At 37.1% G+C, this 26,172-nt stretch overlaps 1 protein-coding gene across 1 annotated transcript; it reads right to left on the bottom strand.

Annotated features, from left to right (window-relative positions):
* Nucleotides 1-615: 615 nt before the first annotated feature.
* LCLAT1 (lysocardiolipin acyltransferase 1) lies at nucleotides 616-26,172 on the bottom strand (the record flags this gene model as incomplete). Its single annotated transcript, XM_010185956.1, has 4 exons — nucleotides 26,008-26,172; nucleotides 23,214-23,412; nucleotides 9,335-9,481; nucleotides 616-732 (listed from the first exon to the last, which is right to left on the bottom strand). Coding segments are annotated over exons 1-4 (628 nt in total), but the record flags the coding sequence as incomplete, so codon positions are not given.

Below are 26,172 nucleotides of genomic sequence, written 5' to 3'. Positions count from 1 at the left end.
CTCTTACCCACCACTCTTACAAACAGCACAACTATTTTTCACACAGCTTCTCCAAGTCACCATCACTTGAAAAAGCTGGCAGCACTGGGCAGCTGTCCTGCTGCATCTACATTCCCCTTGTCCATTTAACATAGCGACTTGTTCTCTCAGCTCTCAGATGCAAAACCAGCAGCTTTTTGGAGAGGGCGGTGTTATACACACCTGTGTGTTTAGTGTCAACCACCCAGTTGGGGTTAAGGACTGGTACAGACAATAAGGCTGAACTTCCTTGGGATCTTTTCCACTATTTTTCTGAGGTAGACTACTAAACAAGCTACAATTAAAAAAAAAAAGTGTGTTTTCATCCACAGCGTATCTCCTGATGATACTAGTATATATAGTATATATATACACTAGTATATATAGTATATATACTGTTACCAACTCTTCCAAATCTCTCCATGTTACAATCCTTTTAAGCAGGGTTGCAAACAGTGGCGCTTTTTTGTGACCAAGATACATAAAGTTTTTCTGACATTACTTCAAGTAGTTCCATGAACATCAACTTCTACAGCTTGGGTGAGATTCATTACCTTAAAGGAAAAAAATGAACATATAAATACAGAGCAGGATTACCTTCCCTTAGGCGCTCAACCACAAAAGTGAATCCAGTAGTTCGCGGATGCAAGACATACTCGTATTTCTGAAGTCCATTCTTTTCAGCGAATTCATTACTGCGGGCTTTGGTATTGGCTGAAGGAGAGAATAAAAAGCACCTTTTTCTATTAGTGCGCACGTAGATTAAGAACTAAATATAATTATTACACGATAGGAACAGTACAACAGCAGTTCACACAGTGCAAACGTGCAACAGCTATTCAGGTGGAGGCAGACTGCAGGTGTGCTTTCAGTTGGCTATAGTATGGTATGAGGAAGAGCAATGTGGATTGCAAGAAAAGCCTTTTTACCCTCTCAATTTAGAAAATAATCAGCAAACCTTCCATGTTAATCAAATGCAATATGAAATCTATAAATTAAAGTCTGTTTATAGTTCTCTGTAGGCTTCAATATCCATTTTACGGTAAAATGCATTAATTGGCTCAATTTTAGTTTTTTTAAACTCAAAAGGCACAACGTACAGTAATGTAGGTTTGATATTATGTACAGAAATACCTTGAAGTCAATGTTTAACCATGTTAAAACTTATTTCAGAAAGAAAACATCAAATGGAGGAAAACAGTTAATCTTCATTCTGAACTTGTTTTATTCATCAACCTGTGCTGCACATACATACCCCTTTTTACTTTTTGACCAGCTGCCTCAGTGTCGCAACACATGCTTGCTACCGCACACAGCATACATGCCAGGCATCTGGAAAGCAGCGTGGCTGAACCCCTGACAAATATGTTTCAAACCTTTGGCAAAAAGAAGTCTCTCACGAGCAAACTGAACAAAGGCTTTTCAGAGCCAGCTGCTATCAGAGCCCACTATGCAAGGAAGAAACGGGCGCTAAAGTGAAAACTTGTGAAGGCAGGCGGAGAAGAAGCAGTTTGTTTTCCAGTGATGTGCTCTTCCAAGCAGTCCCCATTAGCAGCTGGCTGCACTTAGTCTTTCCTTGTGGGTACTGCCATCCCTTCCCTGGGGCCAAAAGGCAATGGACACATGCAATGTTCCCTTGGCAACATGGAAGAAGTCCATTTGATCAACTAACTTATTTAATAACTCGTATTTATATAGTTTTACAGGTGCTTTAAAAGACAAAACCCCAGCAACAGATCTGTGGAACAAAATCATTGCCTAAGCACTACATCATATTTTTCAAACAGAAACAGCTTTTTTTTTTCCAAATGTCCACAGTTAACCTTAAGAGAGATGGGAGATAATGAAAAACACATCACTGCTTAACAATTCAACAGCATTCATACTTATAGGCAAATCCTTTCCCTTACAATCATCATAATTTTTCCTGTAAAGGAACAATAGCACAAGTGGACAAATCAACAGCAGTGAGAGATGTCCTTTTTGCAGTAATGCAACTTTCCTGCATCTCTCTTTTTTTTCCCAAATTGCATGAGCTCTTTGATTATCAAAAAATGTGAGTGTCTCTCCTAAAAGACCATCTACCTATTAATAAATGCTGTAGAGTATCAGTATACTATTTTTCCCTGTGACCTATTGTTTCCATGCATAGGAATACTGCTTTTCGCACATGCAACCCTTAAGACTTGGTGCACAGCTTTCCTGACCGTGTGATTGGGAGGAAAGAACTGTAGCACAGTAGCCAAGCAAGTGATTCAGCAAAGAGAGTCCAACAACTTAATTCTTGCCAAATTGCCAAAATGCGTAAATACTTGAAAATATGACATCTTCAAAAAGCATTGCTAAAATTACAGAATGTGTGAAATACTAAAATTATACTTGGCCATGTTACTTAAATGCATCTTTCCTTGAACATATGCATGTCTTTAACCATATGATCAGAATATGTATTTTTGTCTGCTAGACTACTACTCTATTTACTGTTGAAAAAGGACTATTCTGAATTGGTGAAGGAAATTTGCCTTTAGGAACCCTACCTCTGTGACGGCAAAACTTGCAAAGTGAGTCATGAGCAAGACTTGGAATGGCACAAAAGGCAAGAGTAATTTGGTCATTATTAAATGCTCCTCTGAAAAGCCAGATTCTACCTCTTAGACACAACTGTATCGCACTATTAGCTCAATAACTTAAACTCTATTTTCTAAGAAATACACTGATCACTAAGAATGTTCCTATAAAGTATATATATTAAGTATACAAGAGTTTTTTTCCAGATTCTGTGGCAATTCAAGTAAAATGCTTTAAATTAAGTTTTCATGAAGTTTTAAGCTAATGTATTGTTTCTTTCAAAGGACAGAAGAATTGTCATCTTCACTTTCTGCATATCTAAATTTGGGTATCACATTGGAACGTTCGCAATCTACAAATCAAGTCAATCAAGCATTTGAGACAAAGGTGCCATAAGTGACTACACAGAGCTAAGCTGTCAAAAAAAAAAAATCTAATCTTATGGATCTCAAACAGAACACAGTTAATGAGTACTCAGAAAAACACTCTCTGTATGTGTGCCCACTAGCACTTTGTTTCAGAGGGAGCATGAAAACTAATTGCTTGGTATTTGCAAAACACTACTACTTGCACCACAAGAAAACTAAAAAGTAAATGGGCAGTTTTGTTTTCTGATCAAGACCTAACTGATGCTGCAAAAAAAGGTTTGCGATCTGCACTGCTCATTGCCTTGAAGTAACCATCTCTTAGGGCACCTCCCTGCACTTGGAAAGAACTCACTGTAAACATCTGTAAAACATCTTCCAAATTTCCCTTTACTACAATACCTTTCTAAAAACATGTGAGCAGCTGGACACTGGCACACAGGCCAACACTATTCAGATATTTCCTGATATTTGTATCCCCGTCTTGCCTCCAGACTCTAAGTTTTATATAACATATATTGTTCTCTTCCCCTTTTGCATGACCCTAGTGTAAAGGTATTTTAGACCTAGATTAATGCTCCCAGCTAATACAACGATCATTGTCATCTGGAAAAATCATCTCCTTCTTCTCTTCTTAACAACTACCAAACCACAGGTCTTTGTGCACTGAACAATATTTGTTACAGCAAGTCAGGAAGGTCAAAGGGTTTTGATGCTATCTAAAAGCAAGGGTATGATATGCCTTTGCTTTAAGGAAAATTAAGAATAATGCCCTTCCTCGCCCTCCTGTTACTCTCAGCATTTGAAGAAAACAGTTTCTTACTCTGCTATTACTTATGAACAAATTCACTGACTATTGTTTTATCCAACGTAAGCACCTTGGTGCCTACTGCTGTTTGGGATCCCTGTGCCAGACACTTGTGCCTAAACCTTCTAGGGGAAATTTTCTTGCTCCAAACTGGATTCAACAAAAGGCAGAAAATGGGATGTTCCCGTAGGTTAGAAAACTGATCTGGGAAATTAGAAACCCATTTTTATATCCTCTCCAACCTGAGGGAATTTGCACAACACACACCTCTTTAAAATCTCTTCATCAAAAAGCCAGGCTACACTGTCAGCACTGCAAAACTTAAGCAGATGTCTCACCATTCTGCAGCCCAGATTATAAATTCTTAGGTGAAAGAATGAAAAAAACCTGAAAGATGCCTTTGTAAGCCTGATAGTGAAAACACTTCCTTAAAAAGAGGAAACATATGTTCTCCTCTCTGCTTCCAACCAACACAAATTGCATAATGCAGCTCTTGAAGCAAAGACTGGAGACGAACTCAGTTTGGGTCTCCTCAGTCCCCAAAGGTCGCTCACATCATTTGGCTAAGGGTAATGCCATCTCTTGTTTACTCTTTCTGAAAAATATGAGTAGCATTGCTTTCTAGAAACAAGTATTTTATTTCTCACACTGTATTTAAGCCAAAGTAAATGCACCCCCACACTTTTCGCTTATCATTCCTATGAGGTGTATTTTGCATTTTAACTCCTTGGGTCTATTTGCTCCTATGATAAAAAAGAGTAAATAGAACCATCTATTTTTATGGAAAGTAGCCAGTTTATTAATAGAGGGTGATGTGGGACTGCTTCATGCTCTGTCTCCTCTGGTCTCCCACTGACTTGCCTCTCCTTCCCTGTCTGCTTCGGTTAATACATGCTGCCTCTCAGAGGGTATGTTCTTTGGGGTGGTGACAAGTACAAGAAACCAAATTCATTTGAGTCTTTAGACACTACTGCAGAGCAATTGTCAAGCTACACAAAAGGATAAGAATTTAAGAATTCTGACCATAACCTCTTACAACTTTTTTGCTCCTGTGCTGCCTCTGGTACATCATTTGACTACATTTTTTCCCATTTATCACAAAACTATGTGGGCAAATCCCATTTATCATATTTTTAAATAACGGGAAAGCTCAGAACGTCAGCACTTTCTAGAAGCACTGTGCTTCAGAATTTCATTTAAAGTAACTGGGGCAAGAAATTATGCTAATACATTTTCTTGACTTTTGAGTTACAGATTTTTACAGAAGTGAAATTGCTATTGCCCCTGAAAACCAGAGGATAAAGTGAACAAATTCAATTTTTTTCTAAGTCAAATCATATTTTTAATTTGTGAGCTAGTTTTGAATTAAAACAAAAATCTCTAGAATTTTACTTTGATGAAAGCCATAATGTAGTAACCAGCTTCATATGTGTGAGTCTGAAGAGTATTTGGAACTAAAACTCCAAGACCTGTACCCAATGAAAAGCTAAGTCTGTGCTCCCCATGAAATACATATGCAGTATTAGCTCCTCTCAAACAAACAACCTCAAATGCTTTTACAGATTCAACATTTTCCAGGCTGATGTGTTTTGCTGGACATCACCCAAAAGAATTATAAACTTCCCCCATCATCCTACTGGAAGGCTGATTCTGACAACTTTAACACAACTGTTTCTGATCAACTCTCAATTACCTTGTTTTTCTTTTTACTAGTACTTACGCAATGAGATTTGAATATTAGGTACTACCTTGTCCTTTAATCTGACTTGTGATAAAAACATGCATGTACTCCCAGGACTTCAAGTACTCTCAAATGATGTCAGTGTCAGACAGTGAAAGAATAAAAGAGTACTCAGAAAGTCTCTCTTTGAAAAAAACTAAAACATCATTTATTTATTAGAGATTTGCATAGCAAACATAAAATCTGTATGGGCTCACAGTATTTAAAGAAAAAATTAAGCAATTATTATTTGTGCTACTTTCAAACTATTACATGTTAAATCAACCTCTATCAGTGCTTTTGAACAATATATTTTTGTATCACCAAAGTATATAATATTTAATAAAAAGAAGGAGAAAAATCCAACTGCAGTTCATGGTTACCTTCTAGACAGAATATTGTATGTGATCCACATCACAACATTCCTGCCAAAATCTGGGCTCTAGCAAGCTTTCCTACTTGTTTTTTAGCTGTTCCTCAAGGGAAAAAGGTCTGTGCAATCACACTCTGTCCACCTGTTCCCCTTAACTTTTGAAGCTATTGCCACCTGCAAACAAAGTTTAACAGAGACAAGAGATTCAAAGATATTTAAGCCTCACAGGACTTTTAGAAAACACAGTGGGTGAGTAAAGCAGAGCCTCCAAGAGCAGAGACCTTATTAACGGGAAAAGCCAGGGCAAGCTCCACAGGTATTTAGTCCATCAGGGCTTTCAGCACAGCATGCAGCAGTCTGTCGGTGAACACAAGTACTGGTGAGGATGAGCCACAGTGCACGAAGCCTCTTGCTGAGACAGCAGCAAGAGATTTGTGGAGGAAATGTCACACGGGAGGAAACACAAGGAGAAAAGGGAAGTTGGAGTAAAGAAAAGACCATGAATAGGGAATGCAGACACAAATCCATAGGATATGAGGCTCTAACAGGCCCAGAGCAATACAGGAACATTTTGATGTTGTTGTTATTGCTTTCTGAAGAATTACTATGAAGACTCTTGTAAGGAACACCAAGAAAAACAAAAGAACAAGCAAAACGATGGGTTGTATTCCAGCTTTGCAGAAGCACTAGACTTATGGTTGCTTTGTTTTCTTCAGGGCTTCAGAAAGCCTGGCTATATGCTCATCTGCTGAGGGCTTCTTTTTAAGCAATTACAATAAAATACCTTTGATGCACTTAGCTTTAACCTTGCAGTACTCCAGAGTGAAAAGATGACCAACCTATCAGAAATAAGTATATAATTATTACCTCAGACCCTATGCATCCAGTCTGGACATACATTGTTCAGGGTTCATGACATTACTATTTTTTAAATGTAGTTACATAGCACCTTCCACTGCAAAGTACTTCACTAACTTGAAGTCAGACAGTGCCCATGTATAAATACACTCATACTTTACATTTCTTTGAAATCTTTCATTCTTGAATACTGAAAACATCATACAATTTCTTATAAAGAGGAGTAAATCTATCATTGCCATGCAGACATTGAGAGGATTAAAAAAAAATGATAGTAGCAGAAAGCTCCATAGTAAGTCTGCTTCTCATGGAAGTATATGTAGAATGTCATTTTTCATTTTAAGCATCAGAAGCATTTTGTTTACAGAAGTAATTAGCAGCTTTGGAACTTGGACAGAAAACAAGAGCCAGTGCCTCTACTTTTGCAAATTTAGGATACTGAGCGACTGTTCAGAACAAAACTGTGGTTTATTTCTTATTCTAAAAGATGGAGAATAAGATTGCAGTACATCCTAATATGTTAAGAGTATAACAGTTTTCTGAAAATATTTTTTCTAAACATTGCACAAAAGACATTATTATGTTCTATCATTCTCAAATGGCATAAACTTATTGCTTAGTCAGGATTAGCTTATCAAGGGACTTTGCCCTGTCTCTTCTAATATTTTAAAATATAAAAGCCAATGTTTCCTGTGAAGACCACCAGAGAGGGAGAGCTATTTACTTTCACAGAAAAAGCTCCAGGGTTTTGCCTGTCTCTATACATCTTATTATGCAGAAATATAATATCAAGGTGGTATTCATTACTGACGGCAAGTTAGTGCTAAACACTGGATGGTTTAAATTGTGAGAAGCCAGCACAGCTGCCCAAGGAAGCAGTGCCCTGTCGTCTTCCCTGCCCATCACTCCATCTTTCCTCCCTGGGCTGCTCAACAGACCAGGTGAAACGATCACCACCCATCTGCGGTGGCTTAAACTGACTTCACAAGAACAGCACAATTCTTCTTAGTGTGGATATCCACTTGGCACTGCAAAGTTACAGAGTACGTGTTACACACATATGAGGAAGGAAAAAAAAATTAATACTAAGTGAAGAATCTTGTCTGCATTAGTTTCTCAGTGGATGGTATCAAAAGCATATACTTAAATTTAGTCTAAGTCAGTTACAACAGTTACAACAGCATGGAGAAAACCCTGTGTTTCCTTAAGCAACTTCACATTCAGGTGGGAGCATCCCCATCGGTGCCTTTGGGACTCCACAGCATAGGTGTTAACACACTGCGGCTGTCTCCATTCGCTGCTAATCCTTCTTGTTTAAAACTGCACTATGGAACTTCCTCACTTGTTTAAAATCTGTTGTCTCTGAGGAACATTGGGAGGGATTAGAAGTTATATATAATTTATGAACTAAATTACAAACAAGAGAGTGTGAGCAACCCAAGGAGGAGTCTTCTGACTTCATAAATAAGACTGAGATTTCATCTCATAATTCAGAGTTAGGAGGGGAGAGGTTTCATTAATTCCAAGGAAAAAAAAATAAAATGAGATAATTTCCATCCTTCTTCTTAACTTTAGATACAAAATAACTAATTCAACAAGCAATATCACGTGAAGCAGTCCAAGAATGTACAATGAATTTATCCTCTTTCAGGAAGACTGATCAAGTGAAGACAATTCCCTACAGCGTGACAGAATCTGAATACTACATATATCTATTTTTAAGAACATCAGGAAAACAAAAGAAAAAATAACAGTATGCATTAGTTATTTTTACACTGTGTCTACTACTTACAGATCTGGCATTGCAATAAATATGGTTTGAGAAGATCTGCAATGGGAAGTATATAAAAGTCTTTAAAATAAGCTAAAAGGTAGAAGTTTACTTGTAATTGATTTTCTATTTAAAGATAATGCTTATCAAATCATGCTGCAGGCATGAACCGCCACAGAACATTCATACAATGTTTTTTCTTATTGGCAGTTCAGTCATCTTCAACAGTCTTCAGCAGCTTGCTACTGTAAGATACCTGTATTAAGGTAGATATTTTATTAAGAATTACTACTGCAGGATCAAACTCATTTAATTGACTCTTCTGATGATGTCAACATTTGTTTTAGGAAGATATTTTTCTTAGAGAGGCAGACACAGACTCCTTACATGGCCTAGGGAACAAGTATCTCCATTTTCTCCTCTTAAAACATTACTCAAGAAATCTAACAGAATCATTAGTTTTCCTCTTCAATCTCTCTTTCATAGGTCTGAAATTATTTTGCACTGTTTCCCCCTGTAACATGGGAAATAGGAACACGCAAGTGATTTATTCCAGTTCCTGAAACCTACTTTTACTAATGCAATGCATATACAGTACTGACCAATAAAAAGCCATTTCAATCATCAGATGCTTTGAAATGTAACTGTTATTTCAGGAAGACTGGCAAAGCCTCTTAGTGGAACTACTACCTTTGTGCCTCGCAAATGTGTTAGCACATATGATCATTAACTATATCTTCTACTGTCCATGAGAACCCAGTCTTGCTCTTGCCTTGGACTTTTAAAAACTATTTCCATAAACAACAAAGAATTTCCACTTTGATCATTCCACAAGATGACAAATGCAGCCTACCTGTGAGATCAGTTCCTTCCGGAAAGATGAGGAGTTGTAGTGGCTCATGAATGTCACAGAAATAATCCAGCATTTTTTCAAAGTGACTCTTGTCATCTTCCCACTTTCTTTGAATGAAAACAAAGGCAGCAACCTGCATTGCCCAGCCTAAAATTTAAAAAAATACATTTTCAATAATATTTCTCTCTGAAACTTCCATGTCTCTTATTTAAAAATATTTTATAAATTGTGTTAGACACAACATTTTATTCGCTGCTTACCTGTCCTCACCTCTCATTAAGAACACTTAGTTACATTGTTAAAGGAGTTTTGGATAAGAAGTAAAAGAATGCATAATCTAAATAAATTTGGAATGGCTATGGTTTTGCAAAACTCAAGTTACCAGAGTTAGAAAAAATTTCCAGAGAGCAAGAATAGGATCAATGCTGTCATGAAAGGACGTTGTGGTGAGGTGCGCGTCTGTCTCTTCTCCCGAGTAACAAGTGATAGGTCAAGAGCAAATGGCAATGGCCTCAAGTTGCACTGGGGGGTTTGGCGGAAGGTGGTGGTTACATTGGATATTAGGAAAACTTTCTTCACTGAAAGGGTTGTCAAGCATTGGAACAGGCTGCCCAGGGAAGTAGTAAAGTCACCATCCCTAGAAGTATTTAAAAGACAGATGTGCCACTTGGGGACATGGTTTAGTGATGGACTTGGTAGTGTTAGGTTAACAGTTGGACTTGATGATCATAAAGGTATTTTCCAACCCAAACAATTCCATGATTCTATTAAGTGAACTATGTAAAACCATGACCCACACTACAATATCCTTGATCACTGTAACACTGATTTGCTCAAGGGAAGGCACTGACCCTATGGACAAAGATCTCAGCAATGCACTGCTGAATGAAAGAAAGCTGCATTATATAGAGGTATTTACCCTTAGTAGTGCATGCTTTGAGGGCTTTATTACATATACATTGTTTTATTTTTCATTACCATCAGAAGAAAATACAAAGTTGTTCTTCGTATTTGATTACAGATGAACTTGATGTATATACATTTGGTTATATTAATAAACAAGACAACTGTGAAGATTTACAGCCTGACATAAAACTGACAACGTAATGCAGTTAAATAAATGAAACTGCTGCTGAGCCTGCAGCTCAGAGGTCACACCCCATTATCTTCAATAAACATTCTCGGCTTTTTTGGCACACCTTACTATACAGTATATCACATAATATTAGAAATTCTGTCTACTAGTTCAGATAGCATGATGAAAAAAATCAGGGTTCTAGTTCCACCACATGCCCATGGTGCTCCCTTCTTAGACAGGGTTCAGAGTAACATGACATTGCTGTACTTGGCCAGCTTGCATCTCATCAGAAAACCTGTAGATAGATATTCCACATCAAAGAGAAAATATGACAGCTTCCCATACTCCTCTTTGTCCACCGTGGTTCTCAAAGTCAGTTTTTGCTTTGCTGGTGACTTACAGCATGTTATTCTTGTACTTTATTTCAGCTCCTCTTTTCAGGAATTTCTTTCTATTCTGTTTGTGTCAATATCTTACAAAGATCATATGCCAGAAAATCACCTACTAAAGTCACCAATTTTTAAATCAACTTCATAAGTCAGTCAGCCTGTATAATGCATTAACCAAGTTGCATAATCTCTTCTGTACTGGTTAGGAATGTTAATTGTATTGTTAAAGATTTGTAAAGTGTATCATGGGGTAGTAGATACTTTTTATTTTTAAATCAACTAAACAGATGGAGCATGCATAAGTAACATGCCTTCTGCAATCTGGACCTAGTGAGTCTCAGATATTCAGATGATGAATGATATCCATTGTCCTGGTTTGAGCTAACTAGAACTAATTTTCTACTTAGTGATTTTACTTTTCAGCTCAGTCTCTTTTAAGTAGCTGAACTTGCTGAAAACTAGCAGAATGTTTTTCCCAAAACTGACCAACGAGGTATTCCATCCCACATACGTCATACTCGGTATAAAACCGAGGGATCACAAGGGTCTTGACCCTTCTTCCATCTTGGAGCCCTTCCATCTTGGACCCTTCCGTCTGTCTCAATCCTGCAGAGGCTGAGGTCTGAGCAGAACCCTGCTGGTTCATCTGCCGCTGATCCTGATTTGTGTGTTCTGCATCCTGCTCCTACCTGCTGCTGAGTCCAGTCTGGGACTTTTCCAGTGCCCTGCTCCACAGAGCCTCTGGTGACGTATTTGTCATTGGGGGGAGGGTGGAGGAAAGATTTTATATTGGTTTTATATGTATTTGTACATATCTGTATATATTTCACTATTTTCCTATTTACAATATTATCCTGTAGTATTAGTATTATTGTTTCATTAAATCTGTTTATTTTTCCAACCCATAAAGTCTCTCTCCCTTATTCTCTTTTCTCTTCCCTTCTTGGGGGCGGGAAAGGGGTTAATAGAGAGCATCTGTCCAGGATTTAGTGGCCAGCCCAGCCCTAAACCACGACATCCATACAACTGAGTACTGGAAATGGTTATATGAATTAAGAAAAGAAATGCCCAGAATGCAGTCTCAGCAAATCTTTTCAAATTTGTACCCTGTACTTGTTAAAAACCCTCTGTAAACAAAACTAAACTTTGACCACCATATTTTATGTGCATCTATGCATATATCACTTTCCCATATCTGAAGTGTCAAGAAGTATCAGTATAGCTTTATTAATAGAGGCTATCCATGTTTAAACAAATCATTTGCAGGAAAAATAAAGGTCAATTTTAGTAACTGAAAAATAACTTACGTAATTTAACTATGATTTCTGCTGGCATTTAATCATCTTCTACTGCTACAGTGCATTTCACTACAATGGTGCAAACCCATTATTTTAAATTGAACTAATCGGGGCTTCATTTTTACATTTGTCACTGTGTTATATAAGGAGGACATCTTTTCATACCAAATGTTGCCAAATACCAAATGGTACCAAAGCATTCAGTTCCTCTAGAAGATACATGGAAATGGTACGAAGCTGCATCAGGGGAAGTTCAGATTGGACACTGAAAAAGGCTCTTCACTGAGAGGGTGGTCAGGCACTGGAACAGGCTGCCCAGGGAACTGGTCACAGCACCAAGCCTGAGAGAGTTCAAGGAGCATCTGAATGACACTCTCAGTCATATGGTTCAGTTTTAGATAGTCCTGCAAAGAGCAGGGATTTGGACGTGATGATCCTTATGGGTCCCTTCCAATTTGAGATATTCTATGATACCTCATCTGAAATAAAATTCATAAAAATGGGCACAGCATAGGAAAAAAAGCCCTCTAAGCAGAAACAGAGCACCTCATACCATACCATTTATAACTTTGAGGATGTAAATGCTCCCTGAGACAGAGTAAAAATACACAGAGATTAGGGAAGTTGTGCTGTAGTTTTGGCATTTTCCAATCATTCTTACCTCTCAGCCCAGATGTTTTGTATGTTTTATGTACCCTAGACACTATGCATAAGTTAGTTTATGCAAAACCTATGTTGTGCTAAACCATTTTATTGTGTGGTATCACACATCAGGCCTAAATTATTCAGTCCTTGTGTTCTCATTGCAGCAGACTCTGTAGGTGGATAGAACGGAAACAAGAAGCAAAATAACTGCTCACTTGGGAAGCCTGCTGATTCTTTCCCAGGTCAGCAGATCCTTAGGAAGAGCGATTTTGGTTTGTAACAGAGAGAGTATGGAAAAAAACCTCACTGCCAGATCCCACCCTCTCCCTTACCTTTCTTCACGCAGCACAAGACTCTATACGGAAACTTGCATATAAGTTCTTTCTAGTGATCATTCTTTAACAGCACTGTGAACATCAAATTACAAATACCTTTCGCTACTGAGAAAGCTGTTGCTTGGGTGACTCATATTTTATCTGACCAAACTGCCTTAAAGCAGTGGATATAATGCAGTAGTTTCCCATTCCTGTCCTAAGTGGTGGTGTTAAATATGGGCTATGAAAAATTAAACAGTGACAGTAATGTAATGACAGTTTGAAGAAAGAAAGAGGAGGAAGAGAGTTGGGAGGCACCCAGTTTTTAAAATAAACAACAGGTTTGATTTTCTAACCTTTCCAATAGATAATATCCAGTGTTCTGGAAGAATTTTTCTATCTTTAAGCATGTATCTAATTCTATAAAACAGTCTTGCCTGCTCAAATAAGAACAGATTATCCAACAGTCTCATGACTAACAGTAAAGGACTCAGGTTTTCCTCCTCACTTAGCCCATCACAGCACACTGCATGGAGCTATTTTACCATCTACGCAAGTGGAAGACTCTTCTACATATGCTCAAGCTTTAAGGTCTCCAGTGAAAGGCAAAAGCAGCCTGAATTACCACCTTCAACCAAAACCCTGGGCCATGCACTGATGGGGAGGAACACCTGCTGTTTACGTGTCCCACCATCCCACTAGATTGAAGCGGGAGAGGAAACCCCGCACAGGCTTACAAACATATACCTTTGGACAAAGCAAAAGCCTTTCTCGCTTTGATTTCCATTCTACAGTGTGTCTGCTTTGTGCTGCTGGAAAAACAACACACAAGAAATCCGAGGCACGATGTGAGATCCAAATGGGAATGCACAGAGAAACAGGAGGAATTCAGCAAAGCTGTGGGCAAAATGAAAGGTGTTGCTAACCAGCAAGATGTATGAATAAGCAGCAGAAGGAAGCATCTTCTCTTGTGCAGTGAGACATACTATTCAGTTAATCATTGTTAAGTTTAGGTCAACATACTGTTCGACAGAAGTAATTATATTTTGCTCTTTTTGCACAGCATTTTTGGTTGTCGAAAAGCTCCTGGGCAACAGGAATTTTCTTAAAAAAGGCAGCATTTACCTGACTGGGGAAAAATGGTTGCCTTTTGATTTGAAAGTTCTTGAGAAATCATCGATTATGAAAACATGGGAGAGAAACAGTGAAGCTAAAGAAATCATAACAGTGCAACTCCATTTCTTTGCTAAAACAGTTTTCCTGTAAGAGCCAACATTTTGGATACCTAACATTGCTCGGATAAATACACAGAAAGCATCACAATGCACAGCTCTTGTTCAAAATCACAAAACAGCAGTGCAAAAACCTACTAGGTAGAATAGCCAGCCACACTGACCTTTGAAACAACTTTTCAGAGCTAAAAGAAAGAGGCAGCTTCAAATCTCAAGTAACACATACACATTAATGGTATGTATTCTATCAGGACATAATTCTACACAGAAAAAAACTACTGTTACAAAAAAGGGAAAGCCTGCTATTGAATCAGAGATATGTGCTCTATGCAAGAATTTCCTCACTGCCTTGGGGATAAAGCAAATCATAGGTCATGCAGGTTGAGAATTTGCAGCATTGTATTAAAAAATGCTAGCTGCAAGTATAAAGCTTTTTAAAATATAAGATGCCGCACTTCTATTTTCCCCACACTTTACAAGGAAATAGCACCTAAAGCTGAAATTTCTGAAGTGTGTTTTCATTGCAAAGCTAATTTGGGAGTAAGTAGATACTAGGAATGAAGGTGGCAATGAAAAAGAAAGAGGTGACTTGCACACAAAAAAAGTCTTTTTGGTTTTGTGTAACAATTTTATGTACGTTTCCGTAAGTATCTCAGAAATCAGATATCCCCAAAAATGTCATGTCTCTGTAAGAGGAATATTATGGCTGATATTGAAAGCAAACATATACGTATCATGAAAACAGTACATATGTATTCCCTACAGCAATTTAACAGAACAGATAATAATACTGGCCACCCCCCACCAAAAAAATTCAATAAATGATTCAAACCTATAGAAACAAGTAGGAAAGTAGAAGGCCTAACTATGGGATTTCATTATTGTATTCATTCATGCTCCCTCTTTTCTTCCACTGCATTATTCACTGGCTTCTCGTAGCATTATCTTGGTCAAAAATTAAAGTATTATTCAGTGTGCCTGTATTCAACAGGGGTCTGGTCCTGGGCAGGGCTTTTGAGGCAACAGGGAACCAGACTCTAGGCTTAATAAGGGAAATCACTTGGAAGTGCGTGAACTCACTGTATACAACTAATTGGGTCCATTAACAGTTTGTTATTCCAAGTGTTTTGCTGCATAAAATATCCACAAGGCAACAGCCAAGCAATTCTGGGCAGTTCACCTTATTTCAAAGATCTGTAGGTATTGAAAAGATGTTAGCACACAGAAAAATCACACAGGAAGGCAGGGCTTAAAGTTACTGTGTATATACGCTGTTAAGCCTTCATGAGTATAGACTGCTAAGCAGGTTTCAGCAAATTCAATTAGAATCAGCCATTTTACTGGGTTTGTTGGTTTTTTTTTCTAAATAGTTTTATATCTAATAGATCAAAGAAAATGAAAATATTTTTTAGATTTGATGTAATGGTTTGAATGCACAAACTTGGAAAATAAAGAAGCGCTTCTTGAAATAATCTTGTGAAGCACAATCTCTGCTCATGGCAAGTTGGGTTTTTTCAACCATGTTCATTAACAACACTGTAGTTAACAGGAGTATAATGTATTTAACTACTACCATCTGATTTGGTGAATTCTTTGAGCAAATTACAATACTACCTAAGAGATAAAATTCACAAATACAGATTCACAGTAGCACCCCTAATTTTATAGTGGAACATCTGATTCAATCTATGTATTCATTTGATTCAATCTATTTGCAAGGTATCTATTTAAACAGCATTGTACTTTTGCTATTGCCTTGCTCTGTCAGACTCTGAAGATTACTTTAATCTACATCTTTTTAAAAATTACTTTTATGGTCACATTCAGTTTATGTTCAGACTACATATTTCATACATGTATATAGCACCTAGTTTACTTTTTATTTGGACAGAATATAATCTCTTCCAATGGATGTGAAGCCTAAACATTTTCTTACTAAAACAAGTGAACAAACAGCAGTGATATAAACAGAGAATTTTAAGGTAACTGAGAAAAAGAACACTATTCTGGTTTTGCTCTGATCAGGCCTATCTTTGATTTCCCCATAGTTCTCATGCATTTGCTTCATTACCAAAATAGTCTAAATTTTTTATTTAAGTCACATTCAAATATTAATGCTTTCTGTATTTCCTTTGCCCTGCTTCATTCTCTTATGGGAGAATACAGCATGTGCCAGTAGAAACCTCTGCTTAACTGTATAATTTATAATACAATTAGAAGCTTCTTCAAAAAATGTTTACAGTACAACATTTCCTTGACAGGGCAATAACAACATTTTCAAAAAGCTTGCCAGATACAGCGGCCTATGTCTTAGTGGTCAAAATTTAACTGTGAAACCCTCTAGAAAGTATATTCAGTTGAAGAATTGATATCTCTGAACCAATACGCACACAAAAGAAGTGTGAATGTGTGTAGAAAAAAAAAGTCATTACGGCATTAGCAAGATATATATGTATACAAAGCACCCAGACAGAAGTATACCATGTTCTTGGAAAGTATTCTTTCAATATTCAATCCTGTAATCACAGATCAAAAAGATGCTATCTGGATACTTCATACTCAAATATTCCTTCTATTTCCTAAATTATGCCATTTTTCTAGAATATGGACAATCAGATTATTAACTCTACCATTGTTTTAGTGCTACTTACACTAGATCTTTGTGCTAAAATACTATAAACGTCATTAAGGAATATTAAACCTGTTCAGTTAAAATTTGAAGTGTTATTTTAGGATGGATATTGTATTTGATACACTGTGTAAAATCAGAATAATGTTAAGATAACTCAAAACTAAATCAAAATAAAGCAATGGCTTAAACCTCTAGAATAGCCATAAAGTTGCTTTTTGAAGGATCTAGAGCGTAAGTCATATTAGGAGCAGCTGAAGGAAATGGGGTTGTTTAGGCTGCAGAATAGGAGACTGAAGGGAGAGTTTATTGCTCCCTACAACTACCCGAAAGGTGTCAGTCTCTTCTCTCAAGTAGTAAGTGATAGGACGAGAGGAAATGACCCGAAGTTGTGCCAGAGAAGGTTTAGATTAGGTATTAGGAAAACTTTCTTCATCGAAAGGGTTTGCCAGGCATTGGAACAGGCTGACCAGGGAAGTGGTGGAGTCACTATCCCTGGAAGTATTTAAGAGGTGTAGATGTGGCACAAATGAACATGGTTGAATGGTGGACTTGGCAGTGTTAGGCTAACGGCTGGACTCTATGATCTTAAAGGTCTTTTCTGACCTAAATGATTCCATGATTCTAATGCATGTTAAAAATAAATCAATACAGTGAAACAGCACATGAAAACCTAAGTATTTAAAAAGATTAACCTTGCTCAATATGTATCTGGAGAAAAGACAGAAAGGAAACAGCTTTTGGCTTCTAGAACGCGGGGAAGAACAAACACGCCCTATCAAAGAGCATGAGTCTCTCCTAGGGATGGATCATCTTAACTGCAAGTCAGAAATTGTAAGAGCTTTTACAATTCAGTGCTTTTTCCATAGGCCTGCACCCTTGTCAGATGTTCCATCTCCTTATGGGAGGACTGCGAAAGTAACTCAGTCTGATGAGCTGATCCGTACAGATGCTGCATAACCCACTGATAACAGCAAAGGAATGTAAGTCGGGAAAACATGCGGTCCTAACTCTGCTGTTATTTGTTCTGTGAGCTTATACGAAATAACCATTCTCTTCATCACTTGTTGTTTATAAAATAGGGAGAACGAGAAAGATTAGCATGAGATCTTGCTCTTTTGATGTACATTTTGGAGAGTTAAAGGGGGTGGAGAGAAAATGCAAACCTTATTACATAGAAAGAATAAGGAAAACATTAATGGAAGACAAGCTGGGTTTTGTTCTGTTTTGGTTTTTCTCCTCCTGACAGAGTTGAGAGAATTTCTGCAGTATATTTCTGCAAATATTCCTATCATGCCTTTCCTGGAAGAGCCAAGCTGGGAAACAGGGACCTAAATCTTTTCTTCCCCACAAAAAATGCATGCAGAATTATAGCCAAATTAAGCTGCATTTTTGCTTCAAAGTAATAATCCTTCCCTCACACTTAAAACTTCTTCATGAGAGTCTTCAGCATGAAGAAGTGGTAGAATAACAATTGTGCTTTTCATTAGAGAGCAAACTTTACAACTTCTACTTTAAAAATCACATAGGATAACAACTCTAAGGTAATTAAGTCTGGCAGCTCATAATTGAATTGCTGGAAGCCAAAATGTCACAGCTTCTCAAAGCTCTAATTTCTTACTCTCAACATAACAAAGATACTTGAGACATGAGCTATGCAGGTTACACTTTTAATTTTTTAAACCAATATGCTCTATGGATAAGAATTTGAATGCAAACCCAGCTATAACCTGAACAAAGACACTTTATGCTGAAGTATTTATATCCCTACCTATGGAAGTAGCCGTGGCAGCCCAAACACTCCCATGCCAATATAAATGCATACAGATTCCCTGCAGCATGCTGCTTTAACTCCACTCCAATTGAGTTAAGTGCTAAAATTTTCTAGGCTTAGTGACACCAATATTTTACTTTACAGTAGCTGATCCATCATAGCTGTCGGTGTGCATGCTCTTAGCCCGTAGCAAAGGCAGGATAATTTGAGTTGTTTTGCCCTGCTTCATTGAAAACTAAGATGACTCAAATTACTTTGAATTTGCTTCAGGCAAAGCTCTCACACATGGACAGCTATAATGGATCAACTGACGGGCAGTAAAAGACTGGTGGGGCTAAGCCCAGTGCCGAAATAGAGCACAAGTCTTTTTTTTTTTCTTTTTTCTTTCCCCTGGCAGTTAACACAAGGGCCAAACCTATCTTGAGCCTTTGAGAGCTACAACACAAGTGACTGCATGTCTGAAAAAGAAGTAAAAAAAAATGCCTAACTCTTGCAGTTTCTTCAAGTTTGCCTGTGTTGCTTATTCTCCTCTTTTTACTTCATGACCTTGTCCTTTCCTTACCTGTTCTGCCCCACTGTGCTACAGCTGTAATACCGTGCTTTAGCAGTCTCAGTGACCCTTTTCAAAAGTGGTAAGTCTTCAAATGGTAAGTCCATCAATGGTGCCTGCAGCACCTGCATATTTTACATTTGTACACTGAATTATGGTGTTATCTTTTTCACTTACACTAAGCAAAACCAGGTTTAACATCTCACGTAGCAGCCATGCACTGATACAAACTTTGTAAGAGCGCTTAAATTAAATCTGAATTTTAATATATTTTTCATGCAGATGTTGAGGCACTTTTAGCCACTAAAATTCAAATATTACTGGAAGCCCACTCAACACGTGAATTGTCCGTATCACAACAAGAGTTTTACAAGTGAATCTATTTAGGAGGAGAAAAAATAAAGGTTCAACTAACTTCTAGTCATTATCTGATCATCTGCCATATGTGTGTATATGCTCTTTGGTTGAACCACATGAATTCCATAGCATATGATGAACACATCTGCATCATAATCAGTATCACTTCCAATGCTATTCCTTATTAATTGATAATAGGTGAGAATATAAATTGTCCATATCTATTACAAGTACTGTAGAGAAGCCCTCACTTATCAGAAAACTGTCAATGCCATTAGAAATTCTCCTTGAAAACTGACACTGCAGAATGTGTCAGTAGTTCCTGATGATGTCAATGAGAAACTGCAGCAACAGCTAAGAGCAGAGTAATGCTCCCTCGAGACGCCAACTTTGGCAAGTTGTACTTGAAACGCTGCAAGAATGTTTCTGAAATTGAGATTACTGAAATGTAATAGCTCTTTTTGAAAACTTTACTGCACACAATTTATCAAGCCAAAGCTACAGTTCCAGGAAGAAAGGACCATCTGTTTTTCTTTGGGCTTCTTTTTTTAAGGCTCACCTTTAATCAATTTAAAGTTTTTTTTCATACATTGGAATGCAAAGAATTAATAACTTAAGAACTAGATAAATGACTCAATGTTTCTCCTTGAAATACTGACTCCTCTGATTTTAATTATAATTAACTAGAAAATAAGCTCCTACTTGGAATACAGACTCATTAAATCTGATACCTTCACACTTTTAACCTACAAATGGGGCAACAAGGACTGGATCTGTTTCAATTCCAAGCTTTGCCCTTCGTCTACTGTATATACCACCTGGATGAGTATAATCTCTCATAGCCCTATTTTTACACCCTAAGTGGGAAAGTACTCGCGACAACAAAGATGCTATGCCTAATGCTCGTAAGTTTTCAGAAACATGGAAATGAAAGTGTTGCATTATAAACCTTATCTTACACAATTTTAAAATAAGTGCTTGTTATAAAAAGATAGGAAAAAAAACTGTGTTGAAAGCAATACAGTACATTCATTCAAATATTTCTCAAACTCAAAGCAATATTAACATTAGGTAAAGATTTATTAGAAGTTACATTTAGCCAATATATTAATACTTCCATAATCATATGCTTTTGATTATGTACAACTAGTTAATATAAATATATGAAAAGATGAAACTGAAAGACATCATGAAAGTAGCTGGCTTAATTTCCACAATTATATCTTAAATGATCAACATATAAAGTATCAATTATAGATGCAGTGCGCTGAAACTGTCCAGTTGATTTCCAAGTTACCTTCTCATTTTTACAAGCTCATAAAATAAACAAAACTTTTATGTAAAAAAACACAGACAATTTAAGAAACAAAACCAAGATCTGACAAACACCTATTAAAGGTCTATCGCATAACACAGCAGGGCCATTAGAGGTAAGTAGGAGAAATTCTGCTCTTAGTGATGAGATTTGGGGTTGTCCTCTTTAGACATCATTCTCTACTATATCACTACCCCACCAAACTTCATATGGATTCATTTTCTTCCATCACTCTTCATTTACTCCAAGAGTCTCACATTCCAACTGTTCCCTAATTACATGGCTATGGAGAATACTTTATTTTTGCAAGAATCTGCCACCTAAAACACAGCCTGACTGAACAGGTGATACGTATTTCTAAGGCCTCTTTTTAGATACACTATGGTAGAAGCCGATAATTCACAATTTTAGGTCATCAAATTATGGTTTGAGTGCAAGATGTAGTTTAGCTGAATTCCTCTCCTGTGATTAATAACACAACATTAACAGTTTATTAGATCATTTTTACATGATCTTTTGAAGATGATTAGATTATCTTTAAGATGTTCAGATGATCTTTAAGGTCCTTTCCAACACAAACCATTCTATGATTCTATGATGTTAAAAAAATAGCTATAATTCACAACACTGTAACCAAAGTACTCAAAGCCCCTATATTGTGGAGGGTACTTAGGGATCTGGCACATTAATAGTGGTTTATAATACTACAGATGCAGGTACCCACTTTGCTGCCAGAAAGTGTCATCCTGTAACCCAAACAACAGGTGTTAATGTCTGCCTGTGCCATCTCTACCATCACAGCCCACAAACTGGAGTATGAGCCCAGAATTTCATTATGGCTTAAGCTACTATGTCAGACTATGAACAAAGATGGTATCATGGTCTGCTAACATTGACCTGCCACAGCTCCATCTGCCTTAGCCTACTTATCGCATCTATTACATGTGCTCAGTTAATGCACAGAAGTGAGAGTTTTGGGGAAAAAATATTTATATGTATTTTAAAAAATCACCCTGTTAAGCAATTTCTAACACCCTTTCAGGAACAAAATTTTGCCAAGCATAACAGAGCATTCAAGCTCCTTAAGCTCACCTTCCAATTTTATGAAAGGCATTAACAAGCACACATACAAATATTTTGGTGCAAACAAAATACATGCTGCTTTTGAAGAGATAAACATATGAATCTTCCAGATTATACTCCTGATCCCATCTTCCATCATTGCTTTAGAAAGCTGCATACACAGCTGATTCCAGGATTTCAAAACATTTCTGCTGTATTATGAAGATAAAACATTAATCTAAAAATGTATTTTCTCTCTTCCTGTAATGTTAAAAAGAGGTGTCTTTTGCAAAGTAAAACTGACCTTAATGTTTGACTGTTGGAAAAAAAAAAAGTATGTTACCTAGTCGCAGCTCTTAAGAGGACTAAAGGCCCAGCAAGTGAATGGAATATTAGTGCAACAGTATGAGAGTTCCTCAGTATGGAATCCTGCCAAAATTATCTGTTCAGATAAATGGCCTGACAAAAGGGAACCATAAATAAGGTTACTCTTTCAACATCATAAAGTTGACGCATATCCTGCTCAAGCTAGTTTTGTATAAAACAGCAAATAAATCTAAGAGATAAATAAAATGGTGAGATGCTTTTATTTCAGGTAAGTCTGCCTATTTATTCAGAAATCGTTTGTGCAACAATTTTTGGCATATCTGAAATGATTTCTCTGTGTATGTGCAACTCAGATCTGTTTCCAGTCTACAGCAGTGTAAATACTGATTATTTCAAATCGTGTACAGCATATTTTGCGTAACCAAGTCCAATTTAAAACTACAGTTATTAGAATGAACTGTCAACTTTGCAACTGCCTACAGGGCTTTTTTTTTTCCTTTTAAATATTCTCAATAGTATAAATTGAATAATGAAGAAAGAAGCTTGATGAGAGCCTTTGCAATGTGGAGGGAAATAGCACCAAAAACAGTGTTGAAAGATACTCTGAAAAGACTCAAAATCTTTTTTGCATAATTTTGAAAAATGCTTTCACTACATAAAGCAAAAATATTTTTACTTATAAGCAACAGCAGCACATGTAGTATCTTTAAAAATAAATGCTTAAGCATGTAGTCCAGTCGTCCTCTGGGAGATTTACGATTTAATCACTCAATATGCCACATATTTTACAGAGTATTTTTTTAAAATACTGAAACGGAATTTTAACTTAGGTCATTTAACAGGGTATGAACAGTGCTGGGCAAAATTTAAACACATTTTCCTCTCAAACTAAACGGTTTAGTGACCTACCAAATCCCGGAATGCTTTTGAGACTGGATTTGAGACAGATTTTTTCAAGTCTGAGGTAGCTGTATCGCAGCAGGCAGTTCCACAGGAACATCCAGTCCATCCGTGTGCGATGGTTCATGATAATGACACTCCTTTCTCCAGGAACAAATCCGTCACCAGTGACAACCACTTTGGCACCAAACACCATTTCCAGCAGGGCCTAGAAATAATATCTCAATATTACGGCTTTACTCTCAGAATAAAAGCATCAGCCCATTAGCAATAAAAATTAATTTAAATTATACATTTCACTTACTTACATTATCACTACTAAACAAACTTCTGACTGTTTTCTAATAAAGCAGACAGCTTTTCCACAGTAGTGTCAGCTGCTTAATGGAAGAGGAAACAACAATTAAATAGCGCTTCTTAAAAAGCACTCTTTTACAATCAATGTCAACATTAAACTTACTTTTCCCTGTTTTTCCCAGAAAACTATTATGTAAGAATAAAATTAAGGGAGTCAGTATGGATTATTACTTGGTAGGTAATTTAAGGAGAGACCAGCTGCACAAATAATCTGTTGCACAACAGAAAGGTACAAAATCCCAAGAAACAGAGGCAGACAACAGATATTACCTAGCAGTATGACTTGAGGCCCTCAGGTCAGGGCCAGTGGCAGGACACTGTCCAACCCAGGTAGCACAAAAAAAGAAACCACCAGAACACGACTGGACATCTAGAGGAATAAAGTGAACATTTGGCCTTAGCATTAAAAAAAAAAAATTTGAACCACTTCAAATTACCTCCTTACCTTTTCTTCACCATCCTTCCTCTAGAAAAATATAGAAAAAGAGAAAAGTCTGGGAAATTAAACAGAGCTCTAGGAAGTACAGCAGCTTTCTGTTCTGTTCATATTCCTGTGCCACTGAACCTCAAAGAACACAAATTTCTCAATTTAAGTCACCTGTAAAACTGGACTGTTATTCTCACAGTTGCAAATGACTTGAGATCTCAGAATGAAAAGCATTATATGCACCAAATACTATTAATAACTCAGCTCACTGTACGTCTGACAAATGTGTTGCTATGAAGAGTAACTATGGACCACTGCAAAAGCAGAACAGGTTGTATAGCTCAGAATGATAAACAGTTACCTCCTTTCCAGAAAAAAGAAGCAGCCTTTTTTGATAGTTTAATAAGAACCTTATTACATATTTAACATCTACTGAAACAAAATAACGAACAGATGTCCCATTCTACATACCCTAATGCTAGTATAAGCCAAACTAAATTGAAGCAGTTGAGACCCTCCTCACTGTCCCATTCTGTTGACTCTGCTAGAAAGGAAATAATATGTGGCATAGGAGTGAGGTGGATGTCAGAGGACACAGAGGTCAGGTTCAGAGCTTCCCTGTTGGACTCCAACTGGTCCAACATTAGTTTATTGTTTGGAGACACAAACCCAAGTACCTGCTTCTCCAGACTAAGAGTGGAGTAAGTGGAAGGACAGAAAACTAATGCAGACAAGGTCTGAGCCCCAAAAAGGTTGGGTATAAAATCTTTTCTGAGACCCCTTTCCTGAATCTAAACCCTCCAGATTCTTACAAGACAGAATCTTTTTCACAAAAGTATTCAAATTATTTTGGTTTAGGTTCAGTGTGGGCAGAAATCAAACTTCTAGACTGCAAAAGTTAGAACTAGTTGTAATAATCCAGAATTACAAAGCCCAGGCAGCTAATCAAATAAAGGATCAGTATTTGATTTTGGAGTTAGCAATTTTAGAAAAATTAGGAGACAAACAGAGAAAGGATTGATTTTGTGACACTATCAGTACTCAGCTAAATTTCAGCATGACAAGAAATAACAATCCCTCTATTCCCTTTACTTGTAATTATTTCTTCTCTCCTGATTTCATCATATTTAGTAATGATGAAAAGAACAAAAGTTTTAGAACATTAAACAATTCCCATCCCTTTAAGACACGCAAGATAGAAACAGAGAAAGCAGAAACTTTCTGATACATAATAAACATAAAGAAAAATTTGTCACAAGATAAGTATTTCTGCACACCAATATAGCATTTTACTTCAGAAAAAGTTAAACAAATCTTTAAAGGCCTAGAGGAACAAAGTCCCTTGGTTTTTAGAAAACAGATGAAGAGACAGATCCCATTCATACTGCCTTTCCTCAACAACAATTCAGGGAAGAGCTTTGTTATTGATTTCCAGACTTGTATGGTTATAAAGTCAATGTATTATAAGTGAGGAAGACTTCACTTTTAGATGAAGAAGTTATTTTTCACCTGAAATAATTTCTCTCTAATTCAACTACAAGGACTAAATTCTAAGAGGATTAAGTAAGAGAACAGTGAAGGTCAGCAACAATGTACCAGACAGTGAATAATTTTCCTAATTAGATAGCTGGAGCACAGTCAAAAGGAAGAGTTTATAAGACAACTCATTTAGGAAGTTTGTAATTTGAAAAAATCCTCCTGCTTACTAGTGCTACTCTTCTCTTATCATCATCTGACACTGGATGGAGATGTCACAAAAAGGCCTTTTCAAGAGCATAATTAATATGTGGCAATAGCTTATATACAAATTAAACCGTGAAAGAAGAGAGGGACTGTAGACAGGCACACAATCTGCAACACTAGGCTAAAACCTAAACCTCCACAGATAGTAAGTCTGTTAAGGCCTCTTTTGACAAAAACCTTTTAAAAATTTAAAAATAAAATAAAATAAAAAGTATTGGTGAGCAAATTGTGAGACTACAAACAGTTACCTAAAACTTGGCTCAAACTGCAACTTACCACTGGGAGGGTGAGCCAAGTGGCCACAACACAGTCGGTGATCCAGCGATACCAGGCCGGCGAGATAAACATCAAAGGTAGAAAAGGACCGAGCATGAATATACTCCCAAAAAAACTTCCCAAGAATAGTGCAAGTACAAAGTATATCCCTTTCCATGACACCAT

Source organism: Mesitornis unicolor, unplaced genomic scaffold (genome assembly GCF_000695765.1).
Source record: "Mesitornis unicolor isolate BGI_N332 unplaced genomic scaffold, ASM69576v1 scaffold17796, whole genome shotgun sequence".
NCBI classification, from domain to species: Eukaryota; Metazoa; Chordata; class Aves; order Mesitornithiformes; family Mesitornithidae; genus Mesitornis; species Mesitornis unicolor.
Note: the sequence above shows the minus strand (reverse complement) of the source record. Positions and strands in the feature narration are given on the sequence as shown.